A 15828-nucleotide genomic window follows, 5' to 3' on the forward strand; every position below is an offset into this window, starting at 1 on the left:
AAACATTGTCTCCGAGAGCAAACCGCTTTGACCCCCCCACCGTCGTAAAACCTCCAAGCTCCGTCCCCTTAGCAGACCATTTCTTCGGACAAAACTAGCCCCAAACCATTAACTCTTCCCCACTTGCACCTCTCAAGCATGCATGTTTTCATAATACGTCTAATAGCTAACTCCTCCCAGCCAAAACGGTCGGAGACACTGGACTGGGTCAAGGTTTTCAAACCACCCAAAACCATGGCCATCCATAGCCGAGCTTCTCCACCACTTTCGTGTAAAATCACTCCGCCCAAACTGCGTGATATGTTGTGGTTGAAGACTTCGATAACCCGGCCTGGTAATGGCCTTTCATCCCATCAAAGGCCCGGCCAACAACTATTATTCACGTTCTAAAAAAAAAAACAAAACCATCCACAAACACCACCCTATACCTAACTGGAAAAAGAGAGATGGGAGGGAGGGAGGAGCCGAGGCTCCCACCCCCCTCTTAACAGTTTTCTTGATCTTGTTCCCTAGAGAGAAGGGAGAGTTTCTCTCACTACCTTTAATAACATTAACTTTTGTTATTAGTTCTATTAATATGACTGCCAATGGTTCACTTCCAAAAAAGGAAAAAAAAAATGTTCAGACATGACCTTAAAATCATGTTGTTGAAATAACATGCTAAGGTAACAACCTCGAATATTCATTTCACATAGCTCTATGTTCAAGCGAACAAAATTAAATCGTCCATTAATCTATTAGGCTTCATTTGTTTTTATAGATAAATTAAGATAAAAATTAAAAGTTGAATAAAATATTATTAAAATATTTTTTTTAATATTATTTTTGTTCTGAAATTTAAAAAAAAAATTGAATTATTTATTTTATTTTGTGTGAAAATTTTAAAAAATTATAATGCTTAAATCAGATGATATGAGATGAAAAATTTTGTAAAGATAAACAAAACCTAAGACTCATAATGATGGAGTAGAAATCCATCCAATCACTCACTTACATGGTGTTTATAACACATGGTGACTTCATTTGAATATTGAGACAAGATACTAAGCTAATTTGTGAATAATAATGAAATAATTTATATATAATAATAAAATAATTTAAGTTAATATATTTTATAGGATTTTATAGAAAGAAAAAAAATTGAATAAAAATATTACAAAGTCAAAATATTATCTTAATATTATTTTTAATATTATTTTTATTTTGAAATTTAAGAAAATTGAATTGTTTTTAACATTTTGTTTAAAAGTTTAGAAAACTTATAATAATTAAGTAATGATTTGATGAATAAATAGAAAATTTGAAATTAAAAAATATTTATATTTATAAAGTTTGGATATTGAGATGAGAGGGTATAAAATGAGATAAAATAAAATGAGCTCGAAGGACTTTGCTATCCAAACCAGGCAATGTATTCTTTGGTTAAACTCCCATTAAATTAGATTTGTCACTCATTTTTTAAGTGTATTAGTCTAAGAGAGCTGCTACACAGCAGCCACACACCCAACACACCATCATTTTTGAAATGTAAAATAGAAAAGAGTAAAATAGTAAATTCACATTTTTCAATGGTGTGAAAAAGTATAAGGCTGCTGTGCATATTTTTTCTTAGTCTAATTACTACCATAAAGGCGTCTTAACTGGAATTCTTAGCACAGCCGCTTATCTATCGCCTACCATCATCCTGTTTTGTTAATTGTGCAACTCCTCAAGTCTCATCTTAGATCTCTTCTCCGAACTACACTTGTCCATTTTTTATGATCTCCAGCAACATTCAATGGCATGGAAACGTAGATGTTCCGAATTGCAACTTCAAAATCGCTATTGGTGATCCCTACTTTCTGCGTCCAGATTCCAGATTGCCTCCCGTTTCAACCCACACTCATTCATGTATGTTGGTTGTTTGCAACTGGAATCTAGTCCCCACTTCTGTGATTTATGTTCCTATATAATCAATTACCTGAGATTGCAGAGAGAAAAAAGAATAAAAAAATAAAAAGGAAAATTACAATATGGAGTTTAAAGATCAATGATCAGTGTTATATATTAGGTCTATTTCAAATAAAGATAATACAAAAGAAAGAGTGATTAGGTTAAGCTTTCTGCTTCTCATTCTTTTTCCCTCAATCATTGTCCAATCTGACAAGCTCACAACTCCAAACCGCCATTCAAAAACCCCACCCACCAATCCAAACAACGTGAGAATTTATATTCAACCTGTATATATTGCTCCAATCCATTCCCTCTTCAAGCATCATACAGAAAAGAATTTGCAAACAGTAAATGTCAGTTTTATCTATTCTTCTTCCAGTTCAATTGTAGTACAATAAATCGTATTTGAATATTCAGCTTGTTGCCAAGTCAGGAATATATGATCATCATGATGGCAAAGACTTCAAAGGGCATACCCGCAACACACTAAAAACTTCTCTAAATGGAGGATGCTATTGACAACTGAAAAGGATCTCAAGAAGAATATACATGTATAATAAAAGCTGACAAAAGGGCTACAACATTTCATATGAACCTCGTATGAATCCGCACTCCCCTGACAAAGTATGAAAATTCTATAAGTTCCAAACACTTACCTTGGCAAAAATTTACATTTTTCTCCAGATGTTGTTGACAAATCCGTCTGCAAATGACTTCAGACTTTCCCACAAAGATGATTTCTTTGGAACTTCGGCATCAGTTTTTTGACTAGTAGAAGTATCTCTGAACATGGAAATTTGGGTATTGACACAATATCCATAAATGGAAAACGGAAAGAATTCATGTAAAAACGAATAAAATTACATAATTGAATAATAATCTGTTATGTTACTGACTTAACAAACATGGGTACCGTGATAATGTGAGAAAGCAATCTTGTAGGAAGTTTAAAGTAACACCCCACCCAAATTCTTTAGCGAGCCCACAGCCCAAGAGTTATGTTTTGGAAAGTGTGTTAAGCCAAATAAATTTGATAGGCCAGGCCCCACCCTAAAATTTTGAAGTTAGACTTCGTACTTGCTGGCTAAGTCGGCCTACTTTTGGAAGACAAGCCCAGGTCCACATTTTAAAGCCTCTTAAATATTTATTGTACAAGCTGGACGTCCCTTGAATGAAAGACCTGGCCCATTAAGGATAATGGTATATCAGGATAACCCCTCAAGATGTTTGACACCTATCAGACCATTGATATCCTTCCTATTACGAGTCAATCTGCACAGTACTCGCCCACAGATTTCTCTCTCCGACTAGAAGTAAGCCTCCATGGTCATCCTTCCATGAAAACTCATCTCTTCCCACAGCACCAAATAAAACTGGAAAAACATCCTCTATGTATATAGCTCATGTACAAATCTCTCTCACATACACACTCTATGCTGCTGTCTCCGCCTCTTGATCCATCTCTCAGGCACTCTAGTTTCGTTCTCCCAAAACCAACTACTTCTCTCTCTTACTCCACCCTCTCATGTCCCTCTTAAGCACTCATCACATAAAAATAACCCCAAGCCCATGGCTTTGTGCAGTGCCAGCAATTAGCCAAGGATCACTAGCAAGCCACAGCCCAGTATCCTCGTTGAAGCCAAGAGACTGTCCCTCAACACAAGCTCATTGTGCCACTAATAGCCTAGCCATTAGCCTCACACGCCCTCTCATGGTGCACTGCTGAAGCTCCACCTCTGGTCTTCCATCAACCTCAGCCACTCTCTCTCATGATATGTACTGCTGAGACACAGCAAGCTGCAGCCCAGTTCCACCTCAGCTACTCCCTCTCATGACTGGAACGACTCGCTCTAAAGTATTAAAGATCAATGAATTCTCTATAGGAAGTGGAATGAAAACAGCCTGAGGCTGATTTCCAAACATTCACCTAACCAGGAATAAAGCTTTAATATATATCAATGTCAATCGTTGCCAATAAAAAAAGTCTGAAAAAGTGTTTTTTTCCCTCTCCTCTTTTTTCTCTCCGTAAATGTGCAAAAAAGTAAATGTTTTGCTCTTTGCCGTCGAGGATGGTGGTTAATTAGTGTTCTTAGTACGTCGATGGTGGTTTATGATGGGCTTTGCATGGGAGCTTGTGATTGAATCAAAGCTCTTTTTTGTCGTGAGAGAAGGTGGTTTGATCCGTATCACTAAGAGAGGTAAGAGGTTCAAGCAAGAAATATTGCTGGGATTGGGCATTGCACAATGGCTAGGGAGAGCCTTGGAGGATTGTGCGAAGGGTAAAAGTAAGGATTTTTATACGTCTAGGAGGGAGGGTTATTGGAGCTTCATTGCTCAACGATGCTCGAACAGCCGTGGTAGATTCTTGGAGGTGGCAGTATACAGTGAAGGTGGACGGCGTAGTTTCATTCTTATTCCAGAAAAAGAGAGGGGTTGGGGATGGAGAAGAATGAGGGAAGTGTCGAGGGAGGGTACTCTAGTTGAAAGAAGCATAAACGGCTTTATTGGTGGTGCCCAGAGGAGGCCATGGGGGGAAGAGGTTCATATGAAATTGTATAAAGAAGGACTATTGCCGCCAAGGGCTCAAGGTGCGTCAAGAACTAGGGCCGGGGGAGGGGAAGCTCTATCGCATACACTTTGCATCGAGCCCATTGTGGTCCTTTTCAAGAGAGAGAGGGTGGCAGAGACGTGTGGGAGGTGCATTGCATGGTACGCGAGGTGCAAGTCTAGTTGGGGAAGTTGCCAGGGGAGGTGGCTAGAGTATTGAAGTGTGTTGGGGTTAGTAAGGATAGGGATGAAACGGGGCGTTTTAGGGGAGGAAAAGAACAAGCCTTCTAGATGCCATTAAGGGCTTCAAGCATTGCTTTGGGCTCCAGAGATGGGCTGAGTAAGGCCAAGGCCCGTGGGTATTCTCATGGGAATGGTTTCAGGAGATCAGGTTGGGCTAGACCTGGGCCTCAGCCCAAGTTTTAGAATAGGGCCCGGCAGGATTGGTCGGGCAGGGGTGTAGGGCTCAAGTAGGAGTGCAGGAGCAGGAAGGCAGTCTCCTCTGCCGGAATCCTTGTTGTGATACCACCAGAGGGTGCTGGACTTGCCGTTTGGCAAATAGAAGACGTTGACGAAGCTATCGGAGGGTGGGTTGGATCCGCAAGTGAAACAGAGAGTGGCAATAGAGATAGTGGTGGATCTCCCACCACCACCGAGTGACATTGCCCCTCTGGGGAGTGGACAGAAACTGCTGTTTTTTTTTTTTTTTTGGGGGGGGGGGGGGGGGGGGGGGGGGGGGGAAGGGGGAGGAGATGGTGGTCTGGCAAATACCCCATAGTTGCACAGTGACATCGTTTTGGTGGGTGATAGTGATAAAGGGAGCCCAGAGGGTTCAGCCAATGAGGATCTCTTCCTCTCCGACGAGGAGAACTCTCAAACGCTCTTTCATGGGATCAGTGACCCTGGAGTGGAAGTTGGTTTTGTGCTTGGGGAAGAGAACATGGAGGAGCAGATGGATTTTAGATTGCAAAATCCCTACCCCTCTAAATTGTTTGCATCCAGATCCATCTAGTGTCTTAGATTGGGTGTTTCACATGGTGAATGATATTAAGGACATGGTGGGATTGAAGTGTGAAGGATATGAGGAGTAGTTCATGGTGTTACTCACTGCCATTGAAGTGGGTCATCAACAACACAGGAAAGCTGGTTCTAAGAATTTTTTTTTTTTTTTTATAAGTTGCTGGTTCTAAGAAACATCATGAACTCAGGAGGCTAACCTAGTCCATTAACTTTGAAGGTAGCTCTAGCAAGGACAGGTCTAAAGGGAAGGGGCTGGCCTATTCCAAATGAAACCAAAAATTCTTTTGTGGAATGTTTCACGGACTAAATTAGGCTGGGAAGTGTCTTCAAATAAGAAACTTATTGTGTGGGTGGAAGGCGAACATCGTTTGTTTTCAAGAAACGAAGTTGAAAGTTATTACTACAAAATTTATACGAAGTATATGGACCTACGTACACATGGATTGGGTGTATTTGGCAACCAGCAGGGCCTCAAGTGGTCTATTGGTGATGTGGGACCAACGGGTTGTGGCAAAAAGGGAGGAGTTCAAAGGCTTATTTTCGATAGCATACTCTTTTAGGAGTGTGACAGATGGCTATATGGGGCCTTTGCAAGTGTCTATAGTCCTAACTCAGACAATGACAAAAGATTATTGTGGGATGAACTAGCTGGAGTACACAATTGGTGGGATCCTCTATGGTGCATTGGTGGAGATTTTAATGTAACAAGATTCCCAAGTAAGTGTTTTGGAAATAGAAGAATGCGTCCAACTATGTTAGATTTTTCGGAATGCATTTTTGAGTTGAATCTAGTGGATTTACCACTAGTGGGAGGCTTATGCACGTGGGCTAATAATCAGACATGGTCTCCATTAGATAGATTCTTAATTTCCCCAGAGTGGGAAATTCATTATCCTGAGGTATGGCAAAAGAGATTGTCTCGGCTGTGTTTGGACCATTGGCCCATCATGTTGGCTTGTGGGGGGATCCAAAGAAGGTTTCGGTATTTTAAGTTCAAAAACACATGGCTGAAATTGGAAGACTTTGTGGATAGGGCCAAACAATGGTGGTCATCTTACTAGATTCAGGGTACTCCTAGTTTCATGTTTGCGGGAAAACTGAAAGCTCTAAAACAAGACTTAAAGCTTTGGAATATGTAGTCTTTTGGCGGCATTGGGGAACACAAGAAAAGCAAGATAAGGGAGATCTATGAGCTAGAAAGGTTACAAGAGACTAGGACTTTAACTCAAGACGAATTAGCCCAAAAGCTAGTGCTGGTTGCAGATCTTGAGAGGATCATTCTATTAGAAGGGACTTCGTGGCGGCACAGGTCTAGAAAAGTATGGTTGAAGGAAGGAGACTGAAGCACTAAGTTTTTTCACAGGATAACCAATTCTCACAGGAGATCCAACAATATTGAAATGTTGAAGATTGATTGTGTAGATTGTAAGGATGAGCAGGTGATTAACAATCATGTAGTTCGTTTTTTTTAACAGCTTCTTACCAAGCAGGAGGATTGGCAACCTAAGCCTGATGGACTGGTTTTTTACTCCATTGGGACTATGGATATCAACCGTTTGGAGAGGCCTTTTGAGGAGGTGGAGGTTTTCGAAGTGGTAAGGAAATGCCTAAAGACAAGGCTTCGGGTCCGGTTTTCTATGGGTTTCTTTCAAATATGTTGGGATGTTTTAAAGGATGATCTTATGAAGGTGTTCCATGAGTTCTCTTCGGCTGGAAAATTTGAGAAAAGCCTAAACACCACTTTTCTTGCATTGATACCGAGGATGCTTGAGGCTGCAGAAATTAGGGAATTTTGACCCATTAGCCTAGTAAATGGGGTTTACAAGATTCTTTCCAAGGTACTCACAAATCGCCTTAGTGAGATCGTGGGAAAGATAATCTCAAAGCCCCAAAATGCTTTTGTAAAAGATAGACAGATTTTAGGTGTCGTTCTTATTGCTAATGAATGTTTAGAGAGTAGACTAAAAGCTAGCAATGCAAGGATTATATATAAGCTAGACATGGAGAAGGTGTATGACCATGTTAACTAGGACTTCCTTATTGACCTTCTGGGGAGGTGTGGTTTTGGGGAGAAATAGTGATCATGGATCTGTTGGTGTATATCTATGGTGAAATTTTTAGTTCTAATAAATGGAAGTCCAACTAGATTTTTCCATAGCATATGAGATCTAAGACAATGAGATCTGCTGTCTCCTTTACTCTTTGTCATTGTGATGGAGGCTTTGAGCAAAATGATCTCAGCTCTAGATGCAAATGGGTGTGTGACTGGTTGCTCGATTGGACCCCCGGGTGGGGGCTTATTAATATTTCCCATTTATTGTTTGCAAATGACACTCTTACCTTCTATGAGGCAAATCACAATCAGGTTCGAATATTGAAGGCACTCCTACTTTGCTTTGAAGTAGTTACTGGGTTGAGAGTGAACTTGGACAAATCAGAGATGGTGCCTATTGGAGGTGTTCAGCGTATAAGACAGTTGGTTAATACACTGGGGTATAAGACTGCCTCACTCCCTATGAAATACCTTGGCCTTCCGTTGGGGGCCGCCTCTATAGCGATTTCTCTATGGGATACAGTGATTGAAAAAGTAAAGTGTTGATTAGCAAGTTGGAAGAGAATGTACCTATCAAAAGGTAGTAGGATTATCCTGATTAAGAGTACATTATCTAATTTACCGACCTATTTTTTGTCCTGGTTTCCTATTCCAGGAAGTGTAGCACTTTATATTGAGAAACTACAATAGGATTTCTTGTGGGATGGAATAGACGAGGAGTTCAAATTCCACCTAGTCAAGTGGGTGAAGGTTTGTAGTCCTCTTTCGAATGGTGGTTTGGGCATTAGAAATTTGATAATTTGTAATTGGGCATTACTAAAAAAAATGGTTGTGGAGATACCATAAAAATCCAGAAGCCCTATGGAAGTTGGTGATTAAGAGTAAGTATGGTGGATTATGGGTTGGATGGTGTACCAACGAAGTGAGGGGCTTATGGATTGGGGTTCTGGAAACATATCAGAAGAGGATGGGGGTCTTTTCTCATCACACCAAATTTCATCTAGGAGAGGAGGCTAGGATCAAATTCTGGTATGATATTTGGTGGGGTAATTGTGCTTAAGGATCTATTTCCTACACTTTTCATGGTTGCAAGTGCCAAAGATGTTTCAGTGGCGGAAGTTATGGTAATAGAGGGGGAACAAATCCAATGGAACATTAACTTTAGCCGGGCGGCACAAGATTGGGAAATTGACAATTTTGAAGCCTTTTTCAGCCTTTTGCACTCAACCAAACCGAGTAATCAGCATGCTGATTTATTGTGATGGATACCTACAGGTAAAGGTCTATTTTCAGTTCGCTCATTTTATAAGTCTCTATCACAAGAGCCTCCTATTCAGTTTCCATGGAAAAGGCTTTGGAAACACAAGGTCTCAAAGCAGCATTTTTTGTGGACTGCTTTCTTGGATAAGATCCTCTCAACGGATACTTTGAGAAAACGAATGGTGATCATCGGAGATTGGTGTTACACGTGTAGGAAGGGGGGGTGAATTTGTGGACCATCTTCTACTACACTGTGAGGTAACTCGAGGGTTATGGAACGAGGTGTTTAGTAGACTAGACTTGAGTTGGGCTATGCCTGAGACAGTAGTGGCGGTCCTGACTAGTTGGACAGATTTAAGAGGCAATCAACAGATCAATGCTGTATGGAAAATGATTCCTATTTGCATCATGTGGTGTGTGTGGTAGGAATGCAATGAACGGACGTTCGAGGACAAAGAGAGATCGATGGAAGAACTAAAAGCTTTCTTTTTTAGAACAAAAGAAGAAGACTTTATTTTATTATACAGAAAATGGAAGAGAGGAAATCAAAGATCCTGTAAAGAAAGATCTCTTAATTGACTACTAGGAGAGTGAAGTCCTCCCCGGAGGACGAACGCTTGAAGATATCGGGGCCATTGCCGTTAATTTTAATGGCCAAGATTTTCATGATTTCCTTGTTTCTATTGCTCTTATGTAGTTATGGCATTCTTTGTACTAAACATGGCTTTGCCTATTCTTTAATTAATATACTTTGTTTACTTACCAAAAAAATATATATCAATGTGAGTTCAACACCCTCAAAATATGACTTCCCCCTCCCTCTAGAAAAGCCTCAATAGGCGCAGTCAACAAATTCTCAAGTGAACAAATTTACAACTGCCTCTTACCACATAACACATAACACAAATTCAATCTAACCCATAGAAGAAAAAAGACAAGTGACAAGTTATCTCTTACCACATAACACATAATAGTAAAGATCATCAACATGCAATGTGAAACACCAATTCATTGGAAACAGCCACAGAAAGCGCCAACCAGCCCAACCCCGTCGAACCCACTCCCTTTCGGTAAGCCCACGCCAGCATCTTCTCTCTCCCTCCATTTTTTTTTTTTCCGGTTTGATAGCTTTTCCCGCTAACTCTCTCTCTCTCTCTCTCTTGCACCATTCCGAGGAGCCCTTTGGTGTTGCCAATCACTTCCAGCCACCCCAGAGCCACCATCGCCTCAGGCTCCTTCACTTGGTGAGTATCGCATGACTTTCCTCTCCCAAGTCCAGTTCTTTATTCATCTATTTTGTTCCCTTTTGATTGTTATGTTTCAAACATCCCAAAAAGCCCCTCCAATGTTTCCATAATCAAATATATGCCCTTTGACCCTCAGCCTCTATCCTCCTTGACCAGATTCTTTAAATTATAATGGCCCTTGGACTTTAAGCCCATTCGACCAAGTGCTTTCTTTTTAAGGGTGTTGGGCCTAGTTTTTAAATGAACCTATTAGACTTAGTTTTAACTGGATTTGTCTAATTTGGGTGAGCTTGTTTTAATATATTTCAGAAAATATATTTATTATTTTAAGTAGGCTGATTTTATAAATTAGCATATTGTTTTAATGTGAGTTGATGGTGTTTTACAAAAACTGTTGAGTTTTTAAGTGGACTGTTTTCATTAATTGAGCCTTGGGCCTTCTTATTTTCTTAAAGGATTGTAAGCATATTTTAAAGTATTCTTTTTATACTATTTTTAGCCTATTATTTTAGTTAATATTCCAATTGACTTTTAACTAGTTTTTTATAAAGTTATTAAGTTATATGTTTACACGGAATATTAAGTAATCTGATGAGTTATCATTTTGTGTAATCTTTGTATAATTGAATATTTATTAAATTATCTTCATATGATTTTAAGTATTTAGAATGCCACAGCACGTCTTTCTAGAAAAGTTAGTAATGATTAGTGCCTCGTATAGGTTACAAGCTACGACGTGAGATTGTGGAAGTAGCGCTAAGAGGTAATTAGTATGATCATATAATTGCATATGTACTATAAATGTTCTAATGGTATATGAAAATATGATGTTTGTCTACGCTACGCTACGAGCTACGTCAAGGTTAAATTCCTTTCATGATCTTTGATGAATTATGACATTATGCTATGTACAAGAATATGTCATGTTATGCTATGCCATCTACAAGTATATGCCATGCTAGAAAAGTTCATGATATTCAATAAGTTCTCATGCATTAAGAAAGATTAGATGTTTAAGGGTGACACGGACCTAAGCATGTTCACCACAAGCTATGTTAAGACGGTGTCATAGACCTAAGCGTGATTCACCATATGTTAAGTGAAACACGGATCTAAGCGTGTTTCACTCTAAGTTATGTCTAGGCATGCTCATCACAAGATATGTTAATGATGACATGGACCTAAGCATGTTCATCACAAGTTATAATAAGGATGACACGAATCTAAGTGTGTTCATCACAAGTTATGTTAAGAGTGACACAAATCTAAGATATGTTTGTTTGAAGAGTCTTTCAAAAATTAAGTCTATGATAAGATATATTTTAAGGTATGATGTGCTATTTACTGAGTATTCGACTCATTTTATTTGTTTCTCTGTTTCCTCCTACGCTTAACTGTCACAAATGATGGTTTTGAAGACGTAGAGCTGGAGGGCCAGGAGTAGATCTAGTGCAAGGACATAGTTTTCTTTTATGATTTTTGAATAAAAAGTTACACGTACGTTTAGTTTATGTTTTTACTTTACGTTTTCAGTTTCATGTTTAAAAAAATAGTTATGTTCAATTTAGTTAATGTTTTCAATAAATAAGGTATTTCAGGATATGAATATCTTTACTGGGCATTATATTATGTATGTTGGTAACATCTCTATCCTACAGGAACGGGGTGTTACATAGAGTGAAGTTAGTTTGAATTATGCCAAAAGGGTAAGACCTTGCAAACTAGAGAAGTTTATATTGTGGTGTATTTGGAGAGAAATTAATTGTAGAAACCTTAGGTTTGGACTTTTTTTTTTTTTTTTTTTTTCTAATTAGGTGTTTCTCGCATATACGTCTTGCGTACTTGGGCCTTATTTTTTACCTTTTCAATAAAATCTTCTACTAATCAACAAATAACAAAGCTAAACTTGTTACCTTATTTTCTTCCTCTTTACAAGTAAAATGGAGCAACCCATAATTATTCTATGAATGAGATTTTTTTAACCTTTACACAAATTGATGTTGAATATCTCTTTTTCTGTTATGGGTATTTGTGTAGGCAGCACCCAACCTGGTGATAAAGCTAAACTAGCGTGGTCCACAATACTACTGATGACGGAACTGCAGACTCTATTCCTGATAAAGCTAACCTGGCGATAAAGCTATTGCACCCAACCCGGTGATAAAGCTAAATAGCGAAAAAAAAAACTTTTAATGATGTGGCTGACAAAGGAACAGGAACTAAACACTTACTTGGCAACTTTTTCAAGCTCAACAGAACTTTGATATTGCTCCGCTCTAAACTCCAGGCTATCATCATTTGCCAGGTCTTCAGAGACAGCTTGCTCTTTTCTCTTGTCATCTGCATTTTCAGGGCACGTAGGTAAACCTTTCTTACTTTCCCTCGTCAGCAAACAGCTTTCAGTTACTGCAAAGCCAGAATGACCACCCTGGGTTTCCTCTTTTTCAACATCTCCTTTTAGCAGACGACTTTCAGCTGGAACAAAATCAAAATCATTGAGCAGAGCCTTCCCCTCTTTATCATCCTTTGGTTTCTTAAGACCTGATGGAGGAACTTCTTTGGTATTTCCATTCTCAGATATTTCAATAGATGGATGAGAAACAAGCTGAGTTTCTTCTTTTAGCCAATGATTTTCCTGAGCTTCTTTCACCTCATTATCCTTTGGTTTCTCAAATAAAGGACAGGCTACGGCCTCCCCTTTCAGCAGATTACTTTGTGTTGCAACAAGATTGGAATGAAAACCCTGAAAGTAAATAAGAGATAATTATATGCTACTTTCACAACTCAGTTAAAGTTGTGGCTTGGAAAATTAAATTATCAGGAAAATATGGAGATGGAAAAACCCATCATTTCTGCGAAATTAGATTCATACAAGAACCAGAGGAAGTTTTAGGATGATTCAATCTTTATGAGTTCTATGGAAGTAATGTGGACAATCATCACCATGATACTACTCAAGGAGCTGTTTACATGTGCATTAATTCAGCTATTTTTATAGGATAGTATATTTGGCGGTTACAGAAAAGGGACTTTCATCCTAGATTCAGTTCAGGACAGCAAATATTGAAAAGATGCATATCTGAGGTCCTCTATGATCAAATAGTGGACCATTTTTAGTCATTTGTAGCGGCATCATTTTATTTTTTTGATCAGTAAATAAGAATTTAATTAAAAATTCGAAGCCAAGAAGCATCATTTTATTACATTAAAAAAACAAGAAGTCATGATCCAGCAGAAAGTATACAAGAGCTAACTTTTCTATCTCCAATACCATATGACATAATAAAATTATCAAAACATTACTACTTACTAGAGTTGGGGGCTTTACAACCTCTTTAGACAATGTCTTTTGAGCCCCAGATATTTGTGACCCAGCAGCCTTTGATTCCTGTGATGGGCTTTCCTTACTTCTATCTGGGGAAGACATCTTGGATTTGTGTTTTAGCTCCTGAATGATCTTTCTAACGTTATAATAACATCCACCCACTTGTTTTTGAGCAAAACTTAAATTTGGGAATTTTCCTCCATTCATCTCCCTGTAACTGCAAAAACAAAATGACAATAGCTTCATTTAATCCCTACTCGTAGACTCATGTAGTCTCTCAATTATACTAGTTCAGAGTATAATATCCATGAAATAAAATTGCAAAAAAGGGCTTTTTAACCAAGTGTAGCAAACATCACATCATCGTCTCTATCTTTTTATCACTATATCCTCACCATTATTCTCATTATTATTATAATCTTTAAATAACAAATTTATTAAAATAATCTCAACAAATACATAGAATATATAAAACTTGCCTAACATACTAGAAAGCAAATTTCTAAAAATTGAAAAACAAAAGCAGAGATAAACATGGTAGTTGGGAAGCAAAAAAATCAATGCAAGTATATAGACTTGCACTCAGCACATTCAGCGCAGCAGAAAAGAACTCTGAATTACTTATAAAAAAAAAAAAAAAGAATTACTTATGAAAAAAAAGAAGAAGAAGAAGAAATGAACTCTGAATCAAATAGCTTCTAATTTCTTTTATTGCTTTAAAAAAACCTCTCCAGCACCTCCAAACTGTTGCAGGCATCAATCTCTTGTAATGAATTACATTTAAAAAAAGCTCCACATCTCTCTAGCAATATCAAAATGAAGCAAGCGGTGTTTCACGCTCAACAAGCTTACAAAAGCTTTAGAATACTTAACTTCAAGAAGACACAAAAAAGGAAAAAAAAGAAAGATAAGTGCTCTCTAATATTTTCTTCTAAGCCAAAATCTGCCCACTTTCACCCAAGTCACAAACAAATAATAATTTAACCATTTCAAGGGTTGTATTCTCGAAATATTTTTCTAGTGATAACAGCCAATACCTATGACCCTCCTCATGCCTACATGATGAAGTAAAATCTAAGTTACCATTTAAAAAAAAAAAAAAAAAAAAAAAAAAAAAAAAAAAAAAAAAAAAAAAAAAACCTCCTATGAAGCCATTAATCGAGCAAACGGAGCTTTTCTTCGCGCACACAGCCAAGCATATAAGTAATACAGGTTCTAGAAAAAAGAAGGAAATAGAATAACAGAAATACTTGTTGACAAAAGATTCCACCATAGCTCGGCGTTCATCTTTGGAGACCCTCCGGCGTTTCTGGGCATCACTTGGTATGTCCGAAGAAGCAACAGAGGCAGCAGTCGAATTTCCACGCCACTGAATATGCGAGACACCGACAACTTTGTTTATCTCGATACGCACTATTCAAGTAACATTAGAGGAAAAAAAAAATTAACGAAAAAAAGAGCAGTAGAGAGAACCGAAGGAATAAAATGCTAAAGAAGAGAGAGGCAGCGAAAGCTACCCGATTTTTGGTACGATTTTGAAGAAAACTCGTGGCCTCCCCTTGCCATCATCTTCATTTTCATCATCAACTGGGTCTTCCCCATGCTGGCAGCCATTTCAATTCATAGCATAAATCTTATCTATTTATGTGTCATAATAGAGCGTTTGAAATTTCAATTTTCAAACAGCGGGAGAGTGAGAAAAACTAAAGGAAGAAGAAGAGGAGGGTTTTTAGGGTTTTAACGGCTGTGATACATTGGTGACGAGGAAATGGTCGGAGTAGCCGACCAGAGAGCAAGGCTCCAACTTATTCACCTGAAATTTAATTAAAAATATAAAGTAATATCAATATTTTATTTTATTTTTTATTTTTTATTTTTTGAGGAAGTAATATCAATAATAATGATTGAAAAATAATACACTAGTTAAATACTAGCAAATGTATTTCAAATGTACCCAGCATCTTTTCTTGTATTTCAACGTTTAAAATATTATTATTTTTTATTATTCTTTCATTTACTTACTTGTATTTAAACGTTCAAAATATTCTATTCTTGTATTTAAATGAAATATTATTATTTTTTATTATTCTTTTATTTACTTATACAATCTCATTTTTAAAAGAAAATTTCTACTTCTTATCTCCTACGTTACATCATATACTAATATATAATTTATTAGTTTTACCTTTTTATTTATACATACATATATTGATGTGTAAATATGAGTATTTAAAGAAAAGGATATAACTGACAAAACACATATTAGTGTGTGCTTACTTATTATTTCATATACCACACAGTCATATATAATTTTTAATTTTTGTCATTCTATTTAAACATACATATTGATATATAAATATATATGTTTAAATAAAATGACAAATCACATAATGTGTGGTAAAGTGCTTGGAAATGCTGAGAATTATTTCTCAGAAACTAAAATA

The 15828-nt window shown here is 37.5% G+C and overlaps 1 protein-coding gene across 6 annotated transcripts; it reads right to left on the reverse strand.

Annotated features, from left to right (window-relative positions):
- Positions 1-1517: 1517 nt before the first annotated feature.
- On the reverse strand, positions 1518-15185 carry LOC122299216. Of its 6 annotated transcripts, none has more exons than XM_043109297.1 (6): positions 14902-15183; positions 14635-14797; positions 13370-13601; positions 12291-12802; positions 2589-2715; positions 1518-1960 (listed from the first exon to the last, which is right to left on the reverse strand). In XM_043109297.1, the coding sequence occupies exons 1-5, from the start codon at positions 14996-14998 to the stop codon at positions 2601-2603; spliced, it is 1119 nt and encodes a 372-aa protein (XP_042965231.1). In that variant the 5' UTR covers positions 14999-15183; the 3' UTR covers positions 1518-1960; positions 2589-2600. The 6 variants fall into 6 exon arrangements, with proteins under 6 accessions (XP_042965231.1, XP_042965232.1, XP_042965233.1 ...); XM_043109298.1 differs by lacking the exon at positions 1518-1960 and adding an exon at positions 2058-2245; XM_043109299.1 differs by lacking the exon at positions 1518-1960 and having other exon boundaries at positions 2270-2715; positions 13391-13601; positions 14902-15185.
- Positions 15186-15828: the final 643 nt, after the last annotated feature.

This window comes from Carya illinoinensis, chromosome 16, assembly GCF_018687715.1.
Source record: "Carya illinoinensis cultivar Pawnee chromosome 16, C.illinoinensisPawnee_v1, whole genome shotgun sequence".
Classification (NCBI taxonomy): domain Eukaryota; kingdom Viridiplantae; phylum Streptophyta; class Magnoliopsida; order Fagales; family Juglandaceae; genus Carya; species Carya illinoinensis.